Source organism: Balaenoptera musculus, chromosome 5 (genome assembly GCF_009873245.2).
Source record: "Balaenoptera musculus isolate JJ_BM4_2016_0621 chromosome 5, mBalMus1.pri.v3, whole genome shotgun sequence".
In the NCBI taxonomy this organism is placed as follows: Eukaryota; Metazoa; Chordata; class Mammalia; order Artiodactyla; family Balaenopteridae; genus Balaenoptera; species Balaenoptera musculus.
The window spans coordinates 9,498,151-9,525,378 of NC_045789.1; the positions used below are offsets into that span (position 1 = coordinate 9,498,151).

The 27,228-nt window shown below is 42.5% G+C and overlaps 2 protein-coding genes across 2 annotated transcripts in view; one reads left to right on the forward strand and one right to left on the reverse strand.

The window, feature by feature from the left end:
* Nucleotides 1-27,228, forward strand: part of HERC3 (HECT and RLD domain containing E3 ubiquitin protein ligase 3) — a 140,199-nt gene that overhangs the window by 86,949 nt on the left and 26,022 nt on the right. The window contains 5 exon segments of the mRNA XM_036852919.1: nucleotides 321-491; nucleotides 2,283-2,426; nucleotides 3,595-3,761; nucleotides 6,693-6,759; nucleotides 8,495-8,577. Coding sequence (XP_036708814.1) covers nucleotides 321-491; nucleotides 2,283-2,426; nucleotides 3,595-3,761; nucleotides 6,693-6,759; nucleotides 8,495-8,577 — 632 coding nt within the window.
* NAP1L5 (nucleosome assembly protein 1 like 5) lies at nucleotides 18,418-20,376 on the reverse strand. The gene has a single exon (XM_036852921.1). The coding sequence runs from the start codon at nucleotides 20,267-20,269 to the stop codon at nucleotides 19,691-19,693; it is 579 nt and encodes a 192-aa protein (XP_036708816.1). The 5' UTR covers nucleotides 20,270-20,376; the 3' UTR covers nucleotides 18,418-19,690.

Genomic DNA, 27,228 nt, shown 5'->3' on the forward strand with positions numbered 1-27,228 from the left:
CATCACTTTCTTCTACTAAGATATTATTTCAGTCTTAATCAGCTTAGTCTAAATCATTTTCCTGGAAAGAGTTACGGATCATATGGTTTATGAAGTGTTTCAGTTAATCTCTTTGGGTTCAGATTAGAAAGATTTGTGTGTTCTGTAAACAGGAGTAACTGAGAAAATCTACTGGAAAAGTTAGGAGGAAAATAAAGACCAAAATGGAGCTGCGGTCAGCCTGGCCCCGACCTACCCCGGTCCAGAGGCGGGGCCGGCTGCTGTCCCCACTCACAGGTGCGCTCTGAGTGGTAACTGCGCTCTTGCACGTGCCGTTCCAGGTGGCGGTCAACGGGGCCAACCTGCAGAACGTCTTCATGCTTCTCACCCTGGAGCCTCTGCTGGCCAGAAGCCCCTTCCTGGTCCTTCACATTCGCCGGAGCAACCTTGTCGGCGACGCCCTGAGAGAGCTGAGCATTCATTCTGATATTGATTTGAAAAAGCCTCTCAAAGTGAGCCCTTCCCTATGTTCCTCTAAATACCTTCCTGGGTTTTCCTTAAACAGTGTTGATGAGGCAGCAAAGATTTTATTAAAATCGTGGCGTACAGCCATTCATTCTTCCTTTCATTCATTTTACAAGAATTTACTCACTTGCTTCTGTCCAGTCACCAAACAGAACATCTCAACGTGACATCAGATAAAAATGCCAGTGGATCACTTGAGGGGAATATAGGGCCTTTTTTGTCTGCTCTCTTCAGTTTACCTGCTCCAGCTCTGCCAAAACCAAGCGAACAACAGCACTACTAAAGCTTCAACTAGGTAAAACTACCAAGCCAGCATCTAGGAAGTCTTTGGATGTCAAAGATTTAAGAGAAAGAAGGTAAAAAAAAAAAAAGAGAACGGAAAGGTAGTGAGATTGTCTGGGCAGCTGGTGGCCTGTTATGATAGGCCCTCTCAGTACTTGGAAATGATTAAATTAAGAAATTGTCTTTCCTCATAGATTAGGCATGTTTGTGTCACCACTTAGTGTATTCCCAGGGCTTAGCACAATGCTTGGTACGCAGTAGCTGGTCAGTAAATATTTAGTGAATTATTGAAGTTTTAAGTCATTTACCTTTCCCTTCAGAAGACTTTCCTAACTCTATTTCCAATCCTGTTGTAAACTCCAGTTTCTGAAATGTAATAGGCAAGAAACTGATGGTCTCCACGATCCTGTCACCCTTTTAAAAATTTCCAGTAAGTAGTATCGGTCCCATCAGTATGCCTGGGAGTTCTCCCTAGAACGTCTGGGTTCGGTTTTTGATATTGCAAAGAGAGGGCGCTTTCTTTGCCCCTTGTTTTCAATCAGTAATTCAGATGGGACAGTTCTTGCTTGCTAGCGTGTTTGAGTTAAGTCTTCTGCTGGCATCCGTATAATCGGAGGCCTTGACTCTCCTCGTGCTCTGGGCAACCTTGACCACGGGCACCGGGATAAGCTTGCTTGCTTTTTTTTTTGGTTGCGCCATGCAGCACGCGGGATCTTAGTTCCCTGTCCCCTGATCAAAGCCGTGGCCCCAGCACTGGGAGCGCGGAGTCTTAACCACTGGGCCACCAGGGAAGTTCCCAGGATAAGCTTTCTTAAATGCTGTCTTTAGTCCTGTACCTGAGCCCTTACCAGTAAAGTGGGGATGATAGTAGTAATTCCAGTGTGTAAGACTGTTCTGAGCATTAGGTTAATAGAGTTTAAGTGCTGGCTGGCATGTAGACAACTCTCAGTAAATCTCGTCCTTTGGTTCGCTGTAGCTGTTGTTGTGATGGGTCTCTTTATAGCCCCTCACAGAGCCCAGGTCTGTGTCTGCTCAGAATGCTCTCCTCCCTTTCATATGCATCAGTTAGTTCAAGAACCCCACTGAGAGAGATTTCTTCCTTTATTCAAGTTAGTCACTGCTTTTCTCTACGTGCCAGAACATTTACGTCTCAGTGTATCTGACTCTTGGAAAATAAAATGTATTCTCGAATTGGTTCTTTTATGTTTGCCTCCCTGCCCCAAATAGATGGTAAACTTTCTGTGGACATATGGTAAACTTCTGACTTTCTCTGTATCCCATGAAGTACCTGGTAAAATTTTGTGTGTTTATAAGTGCCTTGTTAATAATCAGCAGATACACTTTGCAGTTTTCATTGCGTCAGTGTATTCTCTGTTACATCTTCCTTTCTTTGTCCTGACTTTGGAAAGAATTTGCTAAAGAAAAAAAAAAGAAAGAAAAAACATAAAATGCCAATGATTCCCCTGAAGTACTAATTCTACTTTCATTATTTCAAGGTCATTTTTGATGGTGAAGAAGCAGTGGATGCTGGTGGTGTCACAAAGGAGTTCTTTCTTTTACTATTAAAAGAATTGTTGAATCCCATCTATGGAATGTTTACCTACTATCAGGATTCAAATCTCTTGTGGTTTTCAGATAAGGTAAGTTAGTGATGTCACCATTCAGCAGATGGATTGAATTAAACTGCCTTTTTTGTTGTCAGACCAATCCCTAGCCTTCTGATGTTTACCAAGGGGAGCATAACAAAGGTAATCATTTGACATGATTATCTTCATGTTTCCCGTCTTCATGTTTCACCTGTTGCTAAGACCTCTTGGTGTGTTTTGTCACCCATTAGCCCCATTTCCATTTCTAGTAGGTAAGCTCCAAGTTTTGTAATCCTCGGAGGGTAGAAAGAGTATGGTATGATAAGGAAGTTGGTTTTATGACATATAAAAAGTAGTTGTCAAGTATATCTTATTTTAATAACAAGGATAGTATGTGTATGAATACTCATACAAATATACACACACACGCACACTTTTTGAAAATTCAGTTGGAGAGCTAAGTTTTAAAAGGCATTCTCATTTCAAGCAGACTATAGTTTCGCTCTTTTTCTACCAGAGTTTTCTCCCTAGATCTGCACTGTCCTGAAGGGTAGCCATTAGCTTCCTGTGGCTATTTAAGTTTAAATTTTATTTAATTAAAATTAAGTAATACTAAAGTCATTCCCTCAGTTGTACTAACCACCGTTCAAGTGCTCAGTAGGCACATGTAGTTAGTGGCTGCCATCTGGGACAGCACAGAATAGACTGTTTCCATCATTGCAGAAAGTTCTATTGGACGGCATTGCTCTAAATAAGGGTAAGCTGTTCTCTGTATCACAAATGAGCTGTAAATGCTTAACTTACAGCATTGCATCTTTGGGGGACAGCTGAACTTTTGTTAGGGGTACTTCTCTGCTTCAGAAGGTAACTAAATATTAACGAGATCTTCATTCTTTCATACTGAAAATATTTTAAGGTGAATGGCAGATTGTTTTGAGGGCTGCAAACACTGTTTTTCTTTTTTTTTTTTTAATGTTTATTTATTTATTTTTGGCTGTGTCGGGTCTTAGTTGCGGCGCAGGGTCTTCGTTGTGGCGTTCGGGCTCCAGAGTGCGTGGGCTCTGTAGTTGCAGCACGCGGGCTTAGTTGCCCCGTGGCACGTGGGATCTTAGTTCCCCTACCACGGATCAAACCCACGTCCCCTGCATCGGAAGGCGGGTTCTTAACCACTGGCCCCCCAGGGAAGTCCCTGCTTTTAACACATTTGCACATGTGGTGAAAGTGTTTTGTAGAGCACAACTGGTTTCACTTGATTGGCATAACCTGCGGACTCGCCACCTACAACTCCACCGTGGTGGACCTGCACTTCCCGTTGGCTCTCTATAAGAAGCTACTGAACGTGAAGCCTGGCCTGGAGGACTTGAAGGAGCTGTCACCCACGGAAGGAAGGTATGGAACTGGAAGACGGGAGCCTGGTGTGGAGAGCTGCTCTGGCGCCGGGATCAAAGGTTGACAACACCACGTGTACAAGTTAAGAGTTTATCATTAGACTGTGCTGTGTATGCTTTGTCTTAAGACGTAGCTCCACAGCTAGTGGCTTGAAGCAGTGCCTGTGTCACTCTAGGGGCAGAAGGAGAAAAGGGAAAAGGGAAGTCGTAGCTGCCCAGGAATCCAGCTGTCTGCTTTTCTTATCCTGAACAAAAAATTAGGACTTCGAGCTTTGCCATGGTCCATAAGTACAGGGGAGGAAGTATTGAAAAGGGAGTCTGTATTTTGAGAAAGCCTACAGGTCTCCCTGTCCTTCCGTGTTTCTCTTTTCTGTGTCACCTTGACTGTCACACCGCAGCCGCACTCACAGCACTTCTGGTCACCAAACGTGTGGCGGTTTCCCCCTACCACCAAGTAATTCTCCACGACGCCAGCTGGTGTCCTACAGTTCATCTCAGTTCTGACACCGGCTACCTAGAGATGGCACTGGATCCCACACGCTCAGTGCTCGGTCCCTCCAGACTTCTCTCACCCACTTTGGGGGCCAGTCGCAGGCAGTAGGTCCCCAGGTTACCCGCAACTTCTGTCTGATCTGGTTACAAATCAGAGGTTCCCGTGACCCCTCCTCGGGTCCGATTAATTTCCTAGAGCGGCCCGAAGAATTCAGGGAAACACTTAGGTTTACCAGTTTATTCAAGGATTATGATAAAGGATACAGATGAACAGCCAGTTGAAGAGATACATTAGGGTGAGGCCTGGAGGGGTCCTGAGTGTAGTAGGAGCTTCTGACCCCATGGAGTTGGGGTGCACTACCCTCCCGGTGTGTGGATGTGTTCACCAACCTGGAAGCTCCCTGAACGCCCTACTGTTGGGATTTTAAGGAGGCTTGCTTACGGTGTGATCAATTATGACCTTCATTCCCAGCCCCTCTCCCCTCTCTGGAGAATGGGGGGCGTGGAGCTGAAAATCATGGCTGGGTCCTTCTGGTGACCAGCCCCCACCCAGGAGCCCACCCAGAATCACCCCATTAGAACAAAAGATGCTCCTAATATTCTCATCACGTAGGGTTTTGGGAGCCCTGTGCCAGGAACTGGGGGCAGAGACCAGTATATGCATTTTCTGTTATGTCACAGAGCCTTTTTCAGAAAGTAGTTTGAGATATAATTCACATACCACACAATTCACCCAGCTGAAGTATATAGTTCAGTGACTTTTAGTATATTCAGAGTTGTACAGCCTTTATTACAATCAATTTTAGAATATTTTCATCACCTGAAAAAGAAACCTGGTACTCCTTAGTCGACATCCCCAACTTCCTCATTCCCCAAGCCCTAGGCAACCACTAAGCTACTTTCTGTCTCTATTGATTGCCTATTCTGGATATTTCACATAAACAGAATCATACCACGTGTGTTTTTTTGTGACTGGCTTCTTTCACACAGCACGTTTTCAAGGTTCATCTAAGTTGTAACTTGTATCAGTATTTTATTTCTTCTTATTGCCAACTAATATTTCGTTATATGGATATATACCACATTTTGTTTATCCATTCATCAGTTGATGGACGTTTGGCTTTCTCCTACCTTCTGGCTATTACTAATAGTGCTGCTGTGGATATTCTTACAGACTTTTTGTGTTGATGTAAGTTTTCATTTTTCTGGGGTATGTACCTAGGAGTGGAATTGCTAGGTCAAATGGTAACTCTGTTTCGCCTTTTGAGGAACCTCCAGACGGTTTTCCAGCGTAGTGGAGCCATGTTTTTATGTTATTATTCTTTCTGGCTCTTAAAAAAACTCCTTTTATTCTGAGTTTCTCTGTATTGATTTTAGGTAGCATAGGCGAAGTATATAAAAAGACACCATATCTGTGACTTTCTCTAAACAGTACAATTCTTTTGACTTCAACAGGAAGGAACATCCCTTTTTTATGGAGAAAGAATACTGATTTTAAGATGGAGATAGAGGAAGGGTGGTCTCTAAGGTGCCCTCTGGAAATGAGACTGTCACACCACCAGTCTAGGACACCAATACAGAGAAATCATAAAGGATGTGGGGAGAGGGTGCACAGAGAGAGGAAAAGAAAATTTAGAAGGAATATAAAAAAATGGCAGAGGAGACCCAGGCGGGGTTGCTTTCTTTGGTAACTGAGAGTGACAGAAATGTGCGCTATTTTCTTTGCCAACCTGGCTGCGAATGATGCATTTCAAGTAATCTTCTTGGCTGGTTAACTGGAAACAGATTTAAATTCCACACTAAGAATTTTCTTTCTGGGCAATTTTCTTTCTTTATGGAACTGCCAGACTCCGAGATCACTAAAGAAGAAAGTGTGAATGAGGTCTAGTAATAAGAACGTGTTCTCGTGAGAGTATACGATATGATCATTGTTGGCAGAAACATGTTTCGGTGTTCTTTAATATGGCAGTTCTTTACCGTACAGAGCCCCTTGCATTAACAAGTAAGCCATTAAGATTCCTAAGTGGATACGGTGACTTTGTAGCTTTTGTTTTATGATAAGAGGATTTTTCTACTAATGCGTATGGATAAAGCAAGTCTGTAGGACCGCTGCAAGACCATCTCCTCGTGTATCTACTTCTGAGGAATACCAGAGTTAACACATGTGTCAGATATGACTCCATCTGAATTTCTTCATAAATTCAGTAAGATTTGTCAGTAGGAACAGAGAATGATTAATGAGTGTCTTACAAGTCAACTGCCGTATTTCTTTTCAAGATACAGTTGACATGATTTGCTGTCAGTCTGGATTCATGTTCATTCTAGAATCTTCTTTTATAGCGTTTCCTTGCAGACAGTCTGGTGGGCATGTGACTGAGATAGAAACACTATTGCTATGTCTGATTTGCCTCATTTCCTTTCTCTGTCAATCTGTGATTAGGAGTCTTCAAGAACTTTTAGATTACCCTGGGGAAGATATTGAGGAGACTTTCTGCCTCAACTTCACGGTAAGGATTTCCACAGTTTACTCATGATTGTAGCCGTCTCTTTCATCATTCATGCTTACAAGTCACAATTAACATTAATTTTTCTCCAAATCAAAGAACAAATTCAGAGACTTCTCTGAATCAAATTATTTTAGTCATAGTGTCTTTTTGTATTTTTAAAATTTTATTTATTTATTTATTTATTTATTTATTTATTGGCTGCGTTGGGTCTTCATTGCTGTGCACAGGCTTTCTCTAGTTGTGGCGAGTGGGGGCTACTCTTCGTTGCGGTGTGCAGGCTTCTTATTGCGGTGGCTTCTCTTGTTGCAGAACATGGGCTCTAGGCACATGGGCTCAGTAGTTGTGGCACATGGGCTTAGCTGCTCTGCAGCATGTGGGATCTTCCCGGACCAGGCCTCGAACCTGTGTTCCCTGCATTGGCAGGCGGATTCTAAGCCACTGCGCCACCAGCGAAGTCCCTTTAGTGTCTTTTTTAAAATCAAAGTATAGTTGCTATACAATATTATATCAGTTACAGGTGTACAATATAGTGATTCACAATTTTTAAAGGTTATACTCCGTTTATAGTTATTATAAAATATTTGCTATATTCCTCATGTTGTACAGTATGTCTTTGTAGCTTATTTTATACCTAATAGTTTGTACACCTTAGTCCCCTACCGCTATACTGTCCCTACCCTCTTCCCTCTCCCCGCTGGTAACCACTGGTTTGTTCTCTAAATCTGTGAGTCTGCTTCTCTTTTGTTACATTTACTAGTTTGTTGTGTTTTTTAGATTCTATGTACAAGTGACATTGTACAGTATTTGTCTTTCTCAGTCTGACTTATTTCACTTAGCATAAAACCCTCCAAGTTCATCCATGTTGCTGCAAATGGCACAATTTCCTTCTTTATTTTATGGCTGAGTAGTATTCCATTGTGTACATGTGTCACATCTTATTTACCCGTTCATCTGCTGATGGACACTTAGGTTGCTTCCATATCTTGGCTGTTGTAAATAATGTTGCTGTAAACATTGGGGTGCATGTATCTTTTCGAATTACTGTTTTTGTTTTTTTCAGATACATACTCAGGAGTAGAATTGGTGGGTCATATGGTAGTCAGAGTGTTTTGAATGTTACAGGGGTTCAGTAAATGTGTTGAATAAATGAATGAATGATTAATCTATACAATTAAGAAAATTACTGAAGCATTATTCCTCTTTACTCGTATACATATAATTTCTTTTCTAGAGTTCATATCATTTTCTCTTTGATTGCATTTATTGGCAACTCCACGTCTTGGCATATATAGACTAGCAAATGTAAAATAGATAGCTAGTGGGAAGCAGCCGCATAGCACAGGGAGATCAGCTCGGTGCTTTGTGACCACCTAGAGGGGTGGGATAGGGAGGGTGGGAGGGAGAGGCAAGAGGGAGGAGATATGGGGATATATATATGTATGTATAGCTGATTCACTTTGTTATAAAGCAGAAACTGACACACCATTGTAAAGCAGTTACACTCCAATAAAGATGTTAAAAAAAAAACAGTAATGAAGAAAAAAATAAAAAAAGATATCTTTTAAGGTGTCAGTGTTCTCTGACTCAGGTTCCCTTTCTCCTCCTGAGAATGTTCTGTGGTAATAAGTAGTCATTAAGCTACATTTGTTCCTAAAGCTTCTCTCAGTCATTTGGGGTCTAGAAAGATAAGTGGTCAACAAAATTGAAATGTTTCTTTCTTCCCCCTTAAATATAGATTTGTCGAGAAAGCTATGGCGTGATTGAACAGAAGAAGCTGATACCTGGGGGAGACAAAGTGGCTGTGTGCAAGGAGAACAGGTTAGTCCTGACCCTGGACCGTGCACACGTTACTTCATTTCTCTGCACTTTTCCTTTTAAGACCAAGACTGAAGTTAAATTTTCATCCCTTCTTCAGAGGGAGTAAGGGTGCTAAGGCAACTTTAGGGGTTTAATAGTAGAGGAAGCAGCGGACCTGGGTTCAGGAGATAACTGTTGTAGTTCTGCATCTCTGTCTTACTGGCTTTGACCCTGAGCAAATCACGTAAACTCTCTGATCTCAGTTTCTCATCTGTCAAGTGGGGGTTATAATAACTGTCCTGCCTCCCTCATGGAATGGTTGTGAGACTAAAGTGAGATAATTTATAGGAGAACATTTTGGAATGAATGAACTCCCAGCATTTAGCACAAGGTTTCCAGTATCCAGCAGAGTGACTGGCATAAAAATGCTCCAAAAAATGTGTTGAATAAACGAATGTTGTCAAGATGCTTATTATTATTGTGGTTTTATTGCTGAAGAATTTGTAATACAGGTTTTAAATTAAATTCTTTCTGCCTCATGAAAATTAATTCAAGTATATCTGATTTTTCAGGATGATTTTCTCTGTGTTATCCCTTTGGAGGAGAAAAAAATTCAATTTTGTTTGCCTTTGAATTAAATTATGAGTGAGGTTGTTGGCCATCTGCATATTAATTAATTCAGTTTACAAGCACTGAGTGTCTGCTGTACGCCAGGCATGTTTCTGGGTATAGGAGTAAGTAACTTTTATCCTCAAGACTAGCTGGGAAGGGGCAGTGTAATGAATGATTGCAGTAGATTATGGTGCATGTGACAGGAAAGTGATAGGCCAAGTGCCAAGGAACCAGGAGGAGAGGCCATAACGCTTTGACCAAACACTGAAGAGGGAAAACATTTTAGACACAGGGAGTACTATGAGTCAGACTCTCAAATTTAACACATACCAGAGAATGATGAGTATTTGTGGGGTGGGGGTTAGGGTGTGGATGGAGGGTGGGTGCAGTAGTATTGGGGTGGAGCTTGTCAAGACCTTAAATGGGTTTGCAGTGGGACGTGGTTGATCTCTGTTTGAGTGATGACTGGTGGCCATATGGAAGTCAGCCACGTGTGGAGAGGCCCATTAGGAGGCTGTTGAGGTAGCTCAAGGGCAGGGTGGTAAGGGCCAAAGTGAAGGTAGCAGGGATACAGAGCTGGCTTAGTGTCTCATTATATACAGATGGTACTAGAGAGGCATGTAAGTTTTTTTTTTTAATCAATTTATTTATTTATTTATTTATGGCTGCGTTGGGTCTTCGTTGCTGTGCGCGGGCTTTCTCTAGTTGTGGCGAGCGGGGGCTACTCTTTGTTGCGGTGCGCGGGCTTCTCATTGCGGTGGCTTCTCTTGTTGTGGAGCACGGGCTCTAGGTGCACGGGCTTCAGTAGTTGTGGCTCGCGGGCTCTGGAGCGCAGGCTCAGTAGTTGTGGCTCGCGGGCTCTAGAGCGCAGGCTCAGTAGTTGTGGCGCACGTGCTTAGTTGATCTGCGGCATGTGGGATCTTCCCGGACCAGGGATCGAACCCGTGTCCCCTGCATTGGCAGGCGGATTCTTAACCACTGCGCCACCAGGGGAAGTCCCGAGAGGCACGTATTGATAACAACTCTGACTTCTAATTTGGAGAGCTGACCAACAGGAAACAGAATCTGTAGCGCAGGGTGGAGGGGAAAGAGTTCTGTTTTGTATGTGTTGATTTTGACATGTCTGTGTGATACCTGGGTGATTTTGTTTACAGCTGAAAATTTATGTCTATCATCAAGAGAGGTCTTTTTTTAAAATCAATTCATAATTTTTTTTTTTTAAGTAGGATGTTTTCTTTTTCTTTTTTGCATTTAAAATTTTAATACAGTCTTTAAAGGTTACTTTCCATTTACAATTATTACAAAATATTGGCTGTATTCCCATATTGTACAGTACATCCTTGAACCTATCTTACACCAGGTAGTTTGTACCTCCCACTCCCCAACCCCTATGTTGCCCCTCCCCCTGACAGGTAACCATAGTTTGTTCTCTATGTCTGTGAGTCTGCTTCTTTTTTGTTATATTCACTAGTTTGTTGTATTAGAAGAGAAGTCTTATATCAGTAGTTTATTTGTTTACTTATTCCAGTCTTAATCACCAGTGAATCTGAGGTTGCCTACACAAGGAAAGAAGTGGTGAAATAAATAAAAAACGAGGACAGGGAAAATGTATGCTCTTAGAGGAGTTGTATGTATTAGAATAGAAAGTAGACTCTTGAGATGAGGATTTAGGGACCGTTAGCACATTAGCTAGAGACAAAACTTCTCGGCTTAAAGAAGTGGTAGGGGTCAGGAAAGACAAGGGAGTGTCAGTGTCCACTTGGGAGGGCTGTGAGCGAGGGAAGCCTTCTGGAAGCAAGGGTTCATTGAAGCCACGGAAAAAGTTACAGATGAAGAGAAGTTGTTTGCTGTTTTAAGCATGTTGGGAAATTAAAGCTAATTCACTCTGGGTTTTAGCTGGCTTCTTACTGTAAATAGTTGCAAAGATGCAAACAGAGATCCTATGAAATTCACTCTATCCAAGGGATGTATATTGGCTTCCTCCCATAAGTTTTCCCTTTGGAAAACAGGAATGATAGAAAAACTGACAGGCCTCTTCTTCCATCCTTTTACATTTTTAAAGATAGCTAGAAGCCAAAGTGGTCTAATGTAACATTCAGTCATCTTTTTTGTCATGTAAACTTTCCAGACTATGCAGGAAGCCTCAGCTTTGGGAAAAGTGTGAGCTGTAATACCAGAATTAAGTAAACTAATCCAGAAGTTGCTAAGTACCCAACAAAATGGCTTCAGATGATGAAATTATCTTGACTCTGGGACTCTAATATAGAGGCTAGTCTTGTCTCAAGTAGGTGTTTCAGTCGAAACTCTAACTTGATAAGAATCTTTTGGAGCTGAAAGCACTGTCCTTTCTTTATCTACATAATGTTGGTATTTTTGTTGACAGCAAATGATTTGTTTAATAAGAACAGTCTCATTATTCTGTAGAGTCTGATAATGTTTTTATTTTTTATTTTATTTATTCTTAATTTTTTAATATTTATTTATTTGGCTGCAACGGGGTCTTAGTTGCGGCACGTGGGATCTTCGTTGCAGCATGTGGGATCTTTAGTTGAGGCATGCGGGATCTTTAGTTGCGGCACGTGAACTCTTAGTTGCCGCATGTGGGATCTAGTTCCCTGACCAGGGATCGAACCCGGGCCCCCTGCCTTGGGAGTGCGGAGTCTTAGCCACTGCGCCACCAGGGAAGTCCTTGATACTGTTTTTAGAATTGGGGAATTTATGGTAGATCATAAAGTGGCTTTGTGGGTCCAGGTGATTTCTCTTCCCTCCTGGTTTTGACGATCGCTTTATTACATGTGCATGTATGTACCTACGTAGATACATCTATAGTCTTTAGTCTTTCAAAGGATGCCTGAGCTTTTGCGTCAGATTTCAGACACGACGGTGTGTGCATTAGGAGCTAACAGTGGGCTGGGCAGGCAGCCTGAGGAAGGGCATATTCAGAAGTTCTTCACATTCTGGTGAGCCACCCTAATGCGCTGTGTGTTGGATACACCGGGTGGGGAAAAGAGCGATGTCGTGTGGGCACAGGTGATTTGTGATGTAGTCTGCAGAAGAGGCAGTTGTTGGGACTTTTCTTTTTCATATCTTCATAAAATTATTTCTCTTGGAGTACTTTTTGTCTCTGCCTTTTTTGCTCTCTGTCTCTTTCCGGGTCTGAGTTTTTCTCTTTCTGTGTCTGTGCTTCTCTCTCTCTCTCACTCTTACTGTCTCTCCTTATTCAGTAGGTGTTTCTTTGAATCAGCAATTGAATTCACTTAATAGTTGAGAGACAGTTTGTGCAGGAACACTGAAGTAGACCACAGTTTGTTTAGGGTGGTAAGCCGTTCTCATATGTAACCATAAATGAAATATGAAGACAAAATTGATTAATTGGACCAGAAGGTGTTCAGAGAAATCCACGTAGACATATGCATCTGGGAGGATGGATATGGGATTAGAGCTGTTGGGAGAACTCCTAAGATTTGGATACTAGAAAGTAGAGACGAGGACATAATAAAAAGGGGAAGGTGCTCTGTAAAGTTTGTGAGCAAAGGAGTTGCATGATAGATGTGGGTCCGTGGCACACTTCCTTTCTTCGTCTTCTTTTTTTCCTTCTCCATTATTTATATCTGTTGCTGACTCTTGGGCTGCAGCCCGCAGTCCTACAAGCTCTGTACTTGCCCAGCCTTGAGACCGAAGAAAGAGCCCGGGGTCAGCAACAGAGACATCAGTGGTTTACTGCATGGGAGATCTTACATGTCTGAAGCAAGGTTTTGGAGTGACACCCCACTGTGTGCGTCCGAGGTCAGGCAGGATGTGCTGGCAGTCTTTGCTACCGGGGGGATGGGGGAGGTGACCAGTTATAGGGGGAATTGACGTCAGGTTGGCTCTCAGTTATCAGGGAAACCAGTAGAGGGGCACGCCCCTCAGCACCCCTTTGATAAGCTATCTTCGCAGAGGTGTTCTGATCTCAAATTGGAACGGTCATTAGCTAGGGCCTGGGGCAAGTCTGTAGGAAGGTCAGTCGTGTGAGTAGGTGTAGGTGAAGCAGGCACAGGTAGAGCAGGGGATGTACGGAGAGCAGGAGGACAGCCATCTTGAGTGTCCTGACCATGCACTGACACATATGCACTCCTGGACATTGCTGATCCCATGGGGGGTCCTCAGAATCAGTGTGGAGAGCATGCTTTTGTTTACAGCCACGTGGGTTCCTTTTCTCTGCCTGTGCAGTTATTTGCCCCTAATTGACCTCAGGGCTGCTTCTAGAAAACATTTTCCATACGGGTGTTCTGATGACATACAGGTTCCTTAAAAGAAAGACAGTACATAATTTCAAGGGAGTAATAAGGGAACTTACATTATTCTTTTACTTGTATTACAAAACTCCATTGTTCTGTTACCATGACTTTCTAAAAAGTAGCTTCTCTCTTTCTAAAAAAGTTTTCAAATCTTTGTGCAATAAAATGTGCTGTCGTTTTAAATATTGCCAGGCAGAGGGGGATTCTTATTTTTATTGCCAGTACGCGGCGCTTGAAATTTAAACGTGGAATGGCTTCTGTGTTAGGTGCAAGTTTGGGTTTCGGCTTTTCTGGGTTGCTGGCACTCACCGAGCACACGGTGGTGAGCTCACCCGCTGCTTCAGGCACTGTTGTCCGTGACTCTGTACCCGGTGACAGGAGCAGACCCCCTTGCTGACACAGTTACCTGTTGGGAAGGCTTCTGAGAACCTAGTGTGGTTACTGCCACATGACATGGTATTGCTGTCAGAGTTAGGGACAGCCAGAAGAAGCCAAGCAAATGTTTTTTCCTTTATCTTTAATGTTGCAAAAAGCAGAAATCTTAACATTAAAGCACGTTGAGATCCTGGTAAGAAAGCTTGTATACGACGGCAAAAGATTAATCATTGCAGCTGTTATTTCCTTTTGACTGTTATATGCCATAACCTCATTACTGGGGGGTCCTTTTTGGGTATTTCATAGATTAGGCTAAGAAAATTAAATGAAAGAACCAAAAGAATAACACCTGCTGGATTTTTAACTTGAGCGTTGTGTATACAGATACTGCTGGCATTGAAGCTGTTTCTGTTAACAGTAAGATACTTGCTGTCACCACTGCCCTGTAGGGAAATGTCAGAAGGGTACCAATTCTGTATCCATAATTTATTACATTCCATTTGGACTTAAAATTGCTTTCTTTCCTTGGACAAGAGCTGCAGACAGACAATTGAATTATAAGCATCCAGGTAAAAGAACATCCGTGGGTGATTGCTGGTGACCACATCTTAGCTAAATCTTGGAACAACTGGCAGTCACATCTGGATAATACTGCATTACATGACTATTTGTGGTTAAGTATTTCTCACTCTGTGGCATGGTGTTACTACCATTAATAAAAAAACCCCACATATCATTCTAGATTTCCCCCAGTTTAACACAATTTAATCAAATCCAATGCAATCAATATCTTCCTCCATTTCTTCCATATTAAAAAAGGGGTGGGGAGAGGGAATAGTGAAAAGGAAATGCCAGGCTTAAGGTAAGTGCTCCAAAGGGCACCTAGATTCCATAGAGAGAACCTGAGAATAAAACCCACACGTGACAAATACTTCTAGCTCCTTAAGATCTACTGAAGTTAGGACCAATGAAAGACTTCACTTGATCTCTCTCTTTTTTTTTTTTTTTAACATCTTTGTTGGAGTATAATTGCTTTACAATGGTGTGTTAGTTTCTGCTTTATAGCAAAGTGAATCAGCTATACATATACATATATCCCCATATCTCCTCCCTCTTGCGTCTCCCTCCCACCTTGATCTCTTGAGATAGTCTATGAGAGGTGTAATCTTTAAGATCTGCATGTTACTCGCACTGGACTGTTACAGGAATAGCAGATAATTAAAATGCCAGTAACATTTCTTGGGTGCTTCCCTTGTGTCAGGCATTATTCTGAGTCCTTCACATGCAGTCCTCCCCACTTTACAGTTGAAGAAACTGAGGCAGAGAGGGACGTAAGTCACTTGTTCAAGGTTACACAGCCAGAAGTCCAGTGTTCAAACACCAGAGCCAGAATTCAGAGCCATTCTGTTTGACGGAGAGCTTGTGCTCTCAGTACACTGCCACTTAGAGGGCCAAGACCAGGGCTCCAGAGTCCCCATGTCCCCTCATCCCTAGAAGATAAATGACTTCGAAGAATTTGCTGTTTTCGTTTCAGGCAGACGATGCAATTTTTTAAAAACAAAGTTGGCATAGTTAAAGACATACAATGTACGTATAAAAGTGTATGTCTGAATTTTTAAACTTAGGTTGAGACAATGCTTATATCTATAATGTTATTATAAAGCCCTCATGGACACCCTTAATAATGGCTGCACAGCCTGCTGTGTAAATGTGTATCTTCTATTCTTTCTCTTTTGGGTATCTGGCTTGTTTCTGTGTTCTTTTTCTTTCTCTTTTTTTTTCTTTCTTTTCCCCCTCCATTTTTAATAAGACTGTATCAGTCATCTTATGTAGAAAGCTTTGTTTGTTTTTTAAAATTTCTTTTTAATGGTAAGGTCCCAAGGGTGAAATTGAATTAGTGTATATCATTTTGAATTTGTTGATATTTTTACTAAATTGATTTTGCTAATGAATTATACCAGCTTATACATTATCATCAATGTATGAGAAGTACCCATTTCATCGAATCCTTACAAATACTGAGTGTTCTTTTTTTTTTTTAAATCTAATCTAATTTAATAAGAAACTTGACCTCACTTGTAAAATTTGTATTTCTTCCATGCATAGGCTGCTTCACACATTCTGCCCAGCATTGATCCTTTTTACTGATGTTTACCTCTAAAATATTTTTGTTTAAAGAAAGCGAATGAGATAGAAGTGGTCATTGCCCAACATTATTAATGTGTTAAATGCCACTGAATTGTTCATTTAAAATGGCTATGTTTTGTGAATTTCACCCCAATTAAAAAAACGTGTTTGTGTCTGTGTGTGTGCACGTGCAAATGTGTGTGTGTACGCTTAATTGTAAACTCTCAGGGAGAGCTGCTGTGATGTGCTTGGGCAGGGAGCGTGGGCACACTGCAGGCTTCTGCATAATGCTCTTAGAGACTGAGTTGAATGTGTAATGCACGGTTGCCTTTCCTTCTGCCAGTTACGTTGTGCATTGCTTACTAATTTGGGCCTATAATGGATGAAAAAAGGTTTATGAGTAAGAGTGTTTGACCTGCCTTCCAGGGAGGGTATCCTGCTACATGTTAACACACAAGATTGATGTCTTGCCTGAGGAACGATCAAATAAGCAATGCAGGAAACAGAGGGGAAAGATCAACCCAGTTAGGAAAATGGTGGAAATTGTTTGACGTTATGACGGGCATCAGATCTGTGCCTTATCCTGAGAAAAGTAACCAACAGTGGTATGACTGGTAGCTGGGAAACCCCGCAGCTGAAGTCTTACCACAAGTGGAGGGAAGACTGCTGGCCCGAGCACACAGCTCGGCGTGCGTGTCCTCCAGACCTTGCTGGAAGCCGGTCCACTTAGTATCGCCCTTTCAGGACGTGTCTTGCTGCCCCAAACAGGATTGCAGTATTTCCCTCTTTTAAAGTCGTCCACTGATGTCCTTTACGTATTTCTCTGTTAAGATGAAATGATTTTCGTATCATTTGTATCAACTCTTTATTATATGAAGATTATTAACCCTTTGCCATCTGTATTTATTGCAGATTTTATTCCCAGTTTGCTGTTTACTTTTAAAAATGTGGAGTCTGTTTAAATCTCTAAAACTTCTTAATTTTTGTGTTGTCGCGCCTGTCGATTATTTCTTTTGGTCTTAAATCATTCTAAATTTAACCTTTCCCTGTATAGAAATTGATACTTAATAATATATTTTCTTCAATTAAAAAAATTTTTTTTGTCTGTTCTAAGGTAAAAATCTTAATTGTTTTCCTATTCTTACAGGTGAAGATTAGGGTAATTACATGGTTCCAGATCCAGTTTGGGTTTTGATTTGAAGTGTAATAAATTAAAAGTTAATTTGGGAAGAATTGACACTTCTGTGATATTCAGTCTCATCTTCCAAAGGCCTCTTTTACATTTCTTTGTGATACTGTTTTTTTTTCTTTTCATAGGTTATATACATTTTTATTAGAGGTTTTTATAAATATTTTGATTTCTTATTTCTACTGTGAAAGAGAGCCCTTTGCATATATTTTTATCATTAGTAGTGGCTAGAAATAGTTATTGGTTTTTATATATTTACATGGTTGGTCTATTCCTCAAATTTATGAATGTGATAGCTTTCAGTTGATTCTTTTGGGTTTTCTATGTGTAATTACATGCCTGAAAAAAAATTTTTCCCCCCCCACTAACTACACACCTTATTTGTTTCATTCATTTTTGCTTTTTTGTGGGATCTAGAAAAATATTAAATGACAGTCTCTTACTCCTAGGGATAAGAAATGAATATTGAATTTTATTAGATTTTTTTTCCTTCTATTTCAGATAATCATGATTAAGATAATCACTGACTTATGTAATACATTATTTTGATTTTCTCTTTTTGTTGTCCCAGCCCTAAGGAAGATTAATAATACATTAAGGTTTCACTCAACTATTGCCATTAGCAACAGGTCAGAGCTTCCTTCCGTTCCCTAAGGTAAAGAGGTCTAATTTTGCTTCTGACTAATTTTAACCCTTAAGGGAAATGGAAGAAAACACGTCTGTGTTTAAAATTTTGGGGGGGTCTTCAATTTTATACTTCATTTAGAATGCCCAAATATAAAGTTGAAATAGACTTTTTAATATATGCATGATGTCACATTAAAGTCTTTTATCCTTTCTGGGAAGAAATCAAAACCTGATTTTTATATTGAGGAAAACAAAACAAGACAGTTTATTGAACTACCTGTGTTTATGAATTAAAGGCCACTTCTTTAACAGTAATATCATGAACTTAGGAATATAATATGTATTTTTTCCTCTTTAGTAATTTAGGAGGATTGAATTCAAATCATCATCTTTATCTTTCATCTAATAATAATAACCATAATAATAATAGCTAAAATATCTTGAGCACTTAGGGTCAGACACTGGTCTGTGGGATTTATGTAAATTAACTAGTTTGTTCTTCGTAATAATCTGTGAGGAAGGGACTGTTACTATCTCCTTTTATAGATGAGGAGAAACTGAACACAGATTAATGCAATTGCCCAAGATTCATTGCTAATGGGAGGCAGAGCTGGGATTTGATTCCAGGAAGTCAGGGTATGAGTCCTTTTGTTTTTTGAAAATACTGTTTTATTAACACCACAGTGGTAAACAACGTTATGCTTAAATTTCTTTATAGATCACACGATTCAAAACCCACAAAGAAGCTAAGAGTCTTTACATTAAATGTGTCTTCCTAAAAATCCTTTACTGTATGACAGTCTGTTCTCAAGCAGAAAAATTTGATTATGCACCATTTTATATTTAATATATCACATTTACATAGCAAAATAATGAAGGCACAGCTAACACAAGCAAACTTTAACCCCTTCTACTTCTGAGCTGGGGGTGGGGACACACAGTTGGATTGGTTCTTCAAGTATATATTTTTTCCACACATTAGCTTCCGTGAAGAGTTCTGATAATTTTCACAGCTACATTCTAAAAGCTACAAGACAAAAAGACATCACAAGGATCAAACATAACATTGGATACACATGCTTTACAGAATTTACTAGATTCTGCATCTTTTCAAGTAAATTAACGTTTGTAAAATGCTAAAGGGATCAATACTCAAACATTGGGTTTTTTTTTTTTTTTAACACCTTTGTAAACAGACACTACCAAGAAAACACGTAAGCACGAGACTGTAAATAATGAACACATATGTTGACGATAGTGTACAGGTTAATACACCCTCCTTCTCAGAACCAAATATTCAGAGCAGTCTTTAGAATGTGAAGTGGCAGTTTTCGGGGCCTCGTTAACAGTACTGTCATGTTCTCCGGCACCGGCTTCCTCCCTCCCATCACGCTTCTCTGAAGTGTAAAGCTGATGTCTGGGTTACGAAAGCAAAGTCTTAAAGATGAGATTTTTTTTCTTGGGTTCTGCCGCTTCCGCGCTGGAAAAATGCAAGACTAAAGAAATTGCAGAATTAGGCATTGAGAACACGTTCAGTCTCGGCTTGGGTGTCTGCGCGCAGTGTGATGATAGTGTGTGACCCAAGGGTTTCCAAGTGACGTTCTTTACTTCACATCTACTTGGCACCCTTCGGAAGTCTCAACTCCAGTCCTCGCAGAAGAGATCATGAAAAAACCATTTCAAATTTAACTCGTTTGCAACACCTTTTGGTGTGTTGGTGTTCAGACTGGAAACGGGCTGGCCAGAATCTGATTGCGTCGATTTAATATGATGTTAGGAATGTCAGAATTGATTCACGTTGTATTTTGGTCCAAAACCTGAGCCTTTTCAAGTCCACCGATGTGTAAAAAAAAAAAAAAAAAAAAAAAAAAAATGGGGGTTTTTCATCTGCGTCGTCATTCTGCTCTGCAGTCTCTGCCCCCGCTTATTTCTGGGCGTCGTCAGACACCGCAGCGCGGGGACCCTCGTCCTCGGCGGCGGCGCCCGCCGCCTCCGCTGCAGCCTCTGCCGGAGGCTCTCCCTCCTCCTCCTCCTCCTCCTCCCCCTCCTCCTCCTCCTCGTCCTCGTCCTCCTCGTCCTCCTCGTCGTCACCCTCTAAGGTCCACGCACACCCCTCCATCTCACCGGTGAGCTCCTGGATCTTAGCGAGCAAGGGCTTATAGATGTCGTTATACTTTTTCTCCAGAGCCTGGAATTCCTTATCAAATTTGGCTTCTATCTTATCGCACCGCTTCTGCAGCTTTTTGAGCGCCAGGACTCGGCATTTCACCGAGTTAGGCAGGCTCTCGATAAAGTCATTTCTAGGCTTCGCTGCGTTCTCCGCAGGCGTCTGGGGCTCCTCAGCCGTCCGACCGACCGCGCCGTCGGAGTCGCCGGACGCGCTGTCAGAATCTCCCCCCTGCGCGCCGCCTTCCGCCATTACCTCCTCCGCCGCCGCCGCCGCCTCCGCTGCCGCCGTCGCCTGGCTCGGCTCCGCGGGGCCCCGGTTCTCCGAGTCGGCCATGTTCGCGGAGCAGCGCAGAGGTCTCGGTGGCCCCCGCGCAGAGCTGCCCGCGAGCTGCGCCCCAGCGATCCTGCGGCAAGCGGCAAGCGGCAAGCGGCAAGCGGCAAGCGGCGCTGACGTCGGCCGCGGCGGGGACGTAGGCGCGGCCCCGCCCTTTGCCCCCGCGGGCGCTTGACTGGCTCCCCACAATCAGCTGATGGTCGGGCCCTCGAGCCGCGCCAGCCCGCCGCCCGCCGATGCTGCGCTGCCGTCTCCCCGCACTGCGGGCGGCGTCCGGACCCGTTTTTTAGCGACCCTGCCCGGCCGCCCGCGCACGCCTCCCCCGCGGCAGAGCGGGGCTGGGGCTGGCGGCGGGGATGCGCCGCGGGGAAGGGCTTCATCTCCATCCGCCGGTGCGCCTGGCTTGGCGCTTGTCTGCATCTCCCCTTAGCTGGCGCTGGGCTGCCGTTGGCATGCCGTTGGCAGGGCGTCTCTGGCTTACTGCTGGGGAGCCGTCTTTAAGCACCTGAGATTTCACTGAATTCTTCTCCGGAGAGTGGAGGCGCGGGGAGAGCGGGCTCCGTCCCACCCCGTTGAGGACCTGGGTGCGTGTGCTGATGGGGGCGGGAATCGTGCAGTTTACATGCCCCCCATCACCCCTGCCCCCCCCCGCCCCCGCAGCAGCCCCTCTCCCAGCCTAGCAGCATATATACTGGTGGCAGGGTCTTCTCCCAGCTAGACGGACCCTGGAAGCAGCTTTGGAGCCGTTTGGATAGGGAATCTCGGAACGCCGGTATCCTGGAATGTTCTCGAAGGGTCCTCGGAGCCCTTGGCCTCTGGGGAGGAATAAAGCTGCAGGAGGGCCAAAGAAAGCAAGACCGTGTAAGCCCTGAGGCCCGGGCCGAGGGCCCCCTGCCTTCCCGGGCCTGAAGCATGTGTTTAGGACTGCCGTTCCTTGGGGACGCGCTGGCACACACACACGCACGTACAGGCATTGTCCCCGAGGCACGTTCAGCACCTGTGCTATGGCTCTTACCGGTGATTCGTGTATGAGAACATTGAGGAAAGCTATTAAATACCGAGCTCTTGTTCTCTAATAGCCATGTGAGTAGACACTTTAGTTCCTCATTTATTAAATCAGAAAGATAGCTTCTTGAGTAAGGATAAGGGCACATAGTTTAGGTATAGAACGCAAACGATCTTTACAGGGGTTCTTCAGGAGTGGTTTCAAATTCGCCATGACTGATATAAATGCTTTTCCTTCATCAGTTATACTGGGACTTGCTGAAGCTTTTCCATAAAACCTGTGACTGTAAGGAAATTACTTCCCTAAGTACATTTGGTGCCGTCTTTTGATTCTTGCGGATATTAGTTAATAATATGTAAAGCACTTAGTGCTGACACTTGGTGGGTACTTCGTAAGTGTTTTGTTTGCAAAATAATTAAATTGCATTTATTAATCCACAAAGATAACCTGCAATAATAATTCTCTTACAAAAGGACATCTTTGTGCCCATCCCCAAAGAAAGTTACTATTTACAAAAGGCCCAGTGTATTCCCATTAGCAAACATGCTAGTTTTTTTTGGTACTTGTGATTCCTATTACTTACTTTCTTAATTCCGTTCCAGATAATTTATTATCTGCTTCCCTGTTAGCGTTTGTAATGACTTGAGTTTTTTTTTTGTTAAATTTCAATCTTAACTCTGACTGAATTTGCTGTGATAATGTATCTATATTTAGTTGGCTGACCGTATACATACTCCATATATCATATGGAATGGAATATGTATAGGAGCAGCCAACTAAAGCTACCTTGAGGTTAGGAATGCCTTTTCTCATTTTTAAAAATAAGGAACTTAGCAGCAGAGAAAGAAAGTGAAATAAATATGCTCTTCCAACTGTGTATCACCTGATTGGCAGAATTGGGCAGAAACCAGGCCTTCAAACTCCTGTAGTATAGAAGCTGTGACATACTTTAAAAAGACAAAACAAAACAAGACCCAAACTTTATTCAAATCTATTTAACTAACTTAACTTGCTTGAGACCACCAGGGTGTGCCCGTCTTTGAGGATTTTTATGTTCCCATCTTAAAAAAAAATTTTAAACTTCGCCTTAAGCTATGGGGTTCTTGGACTCCTTAATCAATAGAAGCTGATAAGAGGCCAGGTAAGAAATTCAAGCAAGGCTTTATTGGGACTAGTGCTACAGCACAAGGGAGCTAAAGCACGTAACAGTTTCCCTTTTCACTCCCTAAGCGGGGAGGTGAGCGGGTTCCTCATCTGGGGCGAGGGTAGGAATGGGTCCAGGGGTCAGGCCAGAGGGGTAGCTTTGCTGGTCTGCCCAGCCCCTTGGTGGGTCTGTGTGCATGGGGCATGCGCAGTACCCTGCGTTTTGTTCCTGGTACCCTGCTTTTGCTCCCGGTTCCTCAGAAGTGACGTTGGGTTTTTGGTCTTTTTGTACCTTGTTCGTAATTTGCCCCAACTGGGCACGCATGCGGTTATTTTTAGTCCCTTCTGCTTTCTTTGTATTTTCCTGCTGGAGGAGATGTTTGTCCAGGTGCCAGCGCTGCAGCAAAGGGTCCCAGCTGGTCTCAAGGCTAATCTTTTTTTTTTTAAGTCTGTATTGAGATCTAATTTGTGTACAATCAAGTTTACCCTTTTAGGATACTTTGACAGACATACAGAGTCCTGTAAACACTACAGTAATCGAACTGCGGAGCAGTAACCTCGTCTCCCCCAGATACGCTCCCGGTCTTTCCCTTCCTGCCCGACCTGGCAACCGTTGATCTGTTACCTGTCTCTGTAATTCTGTCTTTTCCCCAGAACGTCACGTAAATGGAATCATACGTGTGGAGCCTTTTTCACTCAGCGTAATGAATTTGAGATTCATCAGCGGTGTTCCGTATACTGTATTGGTACTTTGTTCCTTTTTATTACTGAGTAATATTCCCTTCCTTTTTATTACTGAGTAATATTCCCATTTGAGTTATTTCCAGTTTTTTTTTGTGATTACGGATAATGCTGCTGTGAACATTCATCAGCAGATTTCTGTGTGAACAGAGCGTCTTGATTTCTCTTGGCTAAGTATCTAGAAGTGGAATTGCTGGGTCATACGGTAAATGTGGGTTTAACTTTATAAGAAACTTCACGGTGTTTTCCACAGCGGCTGTACCCCTTGCCTTCACACCAGCAGTGCGTGAGAGATGCAGTTGCTCCACACCCTCGCCAGCATTTGATATTGTTGGTTTTTCGTCCCCTCATCTCAGAGCTGTGTATGTGTCCATGGTGATTAACGATATTATCTTCCAGCATGCTTATGTGTCACTAATATGTCTCCTTTAATAAAATGTCTGTTTAGAGCTTTCGCCCATTTTCTAAATTGAAGTTTTTGCTCTCATTAATTTTTTAATGTTTTTATATATTCTGGGTACAAATCCTACGTGAGATACGTGTTTTCTAAATATGTTCTTTCAGTCTGGGGCTTGTCTTTCATTTTTGTAATAGTGTCTTCAAAATGCAGATATTTAAAATTTTGATAAATCCATTTTATTAACTTTTTCTTTACAGATTATGCTTTGGGTGGCATATTTAAGAAATCTTTGCCAACTTCAGGGCCGTAAAGATTTGGTCTTATGTTTTCTTCCGGAAGTTTTACAACTTCAAGTTTCACTTTTAGACTCCTATCCATATTGAGTTGACTTTTAAATAGGTGTCAGGTATAGGGATATATACCTTTAGCATATGAATATTCTGTTGATGCAGTACGACTTCTATTGAAAATACTATCCTTTCTCCACAGAATTGCTCATTCAAATTTGGCAAAAATTAACTGTCCATGTACATGTGAATCCATTTCTGGACTTTCTGTTCTGTTGCACTGATTTGTGTGTCCTTTCACCAATACCACACTTGATAACTGTAGCTTTATAATAATAAGTCATGAAGTTAGGTAATTCCAGTTGGCTAACTCTGTTCTTTTTCAAAATTGTTTTGCTTTTCTAGTTCCTTGGACTTTCTGTATTAATTTCAGAACCGGTTTGACAAGCTTTTAAAAAGACCCTGACTACAGTTTGGATTCAGACTTCTGAAAACCCTTGGCAATGCATATAGTACCTGCTTTTTAAAATTTGTGTGTTTAAAAATTAACTCGATAAGAGTTGTCTCATTTTATGGGCTTTGTGGACGCTGGTGTACTGTGGGGCTGCAAGTAACACATAGCTGTGAATAGCACGATGAGCTATCTCGGCATATTGTAATCTCTCACGCAGCTGTCACATTGGAAGAAAGCACGGTGGGGTAAGGGAGAGCACTTTGATCAGGTGGTTGAGAGCACAGGTCTGTACTCAGACATCTGGCTTCAATTTCTGCCCCTGCCCTTATACTAGTTGTTTTCTTGAATTCAGTTCTGAAATTGCAATAATGATCACATCAACTTCAAAAAAGTTGTTTTTTCTTGACTGTTTGTATATTTATTTTTATTGAGTCACAATTCTTATACCGTAAAGTTTACTCAAGGAGTGGCCTTGAGTATTCACTGAGGTGGCGTGTATCCAAGTACTTATTGCAGTGACTAGCACCTAGTAAACACTCCATAACTGTTAATGATCACTATTAAAGAAGAGAATATGGTGAGAGCAATAGTAATTGACAGAGATTAGAGTCTGTGTATTAGTTTGCTAGGGCTGCTGTAAAAAAATACTACAGGCTAAGTGGTTTAAACAACAGGAATTTATTGTCTCACAGTTCTGGAAGCTAGAACTCCGAAACCAAGGTGTTGGCAGGGTTGCATCCTTCCGGGGGCTGTGAGGGAAGGAATTACTCCAGACCTCTCTCCTCGGCTTGTGGATGGCTGTCTTCTCCATGTGTCTCTTCACATTGTCTTCCCTCTATGCAGGTCTGTGTCCACATTTCCCCTTTTGATAGGGATAGCAGTCCTATTGCCTTAGGACCCACCCTAATACTTTCATTTTAACTTGATAACCTTTGTAAAGACCCTGTCTCCAAATAAGGTCACCTTCTGAGGTAATGGGGGTTAGGACTTTAATACATGAATTTTAGAGAGACGCAGTCCAACCTATAATGCACTGTTCTCTGCCTCCCCCCCCCCCCCAAATTCATGTCTTTCTCACCTATAAATACATTCACTCAGTTCCAGCATCCCCCAAGGTCTTAACCTGTTCCAGCATCAACTCTAAATCCAAAGTCTCTTCTGTAATGGTTAGTTTTCTGTGTCAGCTTGGCTGGGCCATGGAGTACCCAGATGTTTGGTCAGACGTTACTCTGGGTATGTGTGTGAAGATGTCTCTGGTCGAGATTAACGTCTGAATCAGGAAACTGAGTAAAGCAGATTGCCTTCCCTGACGTGCATGGGTCTCATCCAATCAATTGAAGGCCTGAATAGAAGAAAAAGGCTGAGTAAGAGGGACTCCTCCTGCCTGACTGCCTTTGAGCCGGGACATGAGTTTTGTTTTTTTTGTTAATAAATTTATTTATTTTTGGCTGTGTTGGGTCTTCGTTGCTGTGCACGGGCTTTCTCTAGTTGTGGCGAGTGGGGGCTACTCTTTCGTTGTGGTGCGTGGGCTTCTCATTGCGGTGGCTTCTCCTGTTGCAGAGCACAGGATCTAGCCGCACAGGCTTCAGGAGTTGCAACACGCAGGCTCAGTAGTTGTGGCTCGCGGGCTCTAGAGTGCAGGCTCAGTAGTTGTGATGCATGGGCTTAGTTGCTCCGCGGCATGTGGGATCTTCCCGGACCAGGGCTCGAACCTGTGTCCCCTGCATTGGCAGGCGAATTCTTAACCACTGCACCACCAGGGAAGCCCCGGGACATCAGTTTTTTCCTGCCTTCAGACTCTGACGGAAGCATCAGCCCTTCCTGGGTCTCGAGCCTGCCTGCTTTTGGACTAGAACTACATCATCTGCTCTCCTGGGTCTCCAGCTTGCAGATCTTGTGGTTTGTCAGCCTCTATAATTGTGTGAGCTAATGCTTTATAATCTCTCTCTCTATTTATATATGTATATACACATATGCCCACACACTTCCTATTGGTTCTGTTTCCCTGGAGAGTCTGGACTAATATATCGTGTAAATATCATCTAAGGTATGAGTGAGACTTAAGGTTTGATTCATCCTGAGAAAAAATTCTTCTATAGCCTGTGAACTTGTGAAACCAGACAGATTATTCCAAATACAATGGTGGGACAGGCATTGGAAAGATATTCTCATTCTAAAAGGAGGAGGAAAGGGGCCAGAGGTCCCAAGCAAATTATAAACGTAGCAGGGCAAATTTCATTAGTTTTTTTTTAATACATCTTTATTGGAGCAGAACTGCTTCACAGTACCGTGTTAGTTTCTGTTCCACAACAAAGCGAATCAGCCACATGTATACATATATTCCCATATCCCCTCCCTCTTGAGCCTCCCTCCCATCCTCCCTATCCCACCCCTCTAGGTCATTGCAAAGCACCGAGCCCATCTCCCTGTGCTATGCGGCTGCTTCCCACCAGCCAACTATTTCACATTCGGTAGTGTATATACGTCGATGCTACTCTCACTTCGCCCCAGCTTTGCCCTCCCACCCCGTGTCATCAAGTCTATTCTCTATGTCTACCTCTTTATTCCTGCCCAGAAACTAGGTTCATCAGTACCATTTTTTTTTTTTTAGATTCTATATATACGCGTTAGCATAAGGTATTTATTTTTCTCTTCTGACTTACTTCACTCTGTATGACAGTCTCTACGTCCATCCACCTCACTACAAATAACTCAATTTCATTTCGTTTTATGGCTGAGTAATATTCCATTGTATATATGTGCCACATCTTCTTTATCCATTCATCTGTCGATGGACATTTAGGTTGGTTCCATGTCCTGGCTATTGTAAATAGAGCTGCAATGAACATTGTGGTACATGTCTCTTTTTGAATTATGGTTTTCTCAGGGTATATGCCCAGTAGTGGGATTGCTGGGTCATATGGTAGT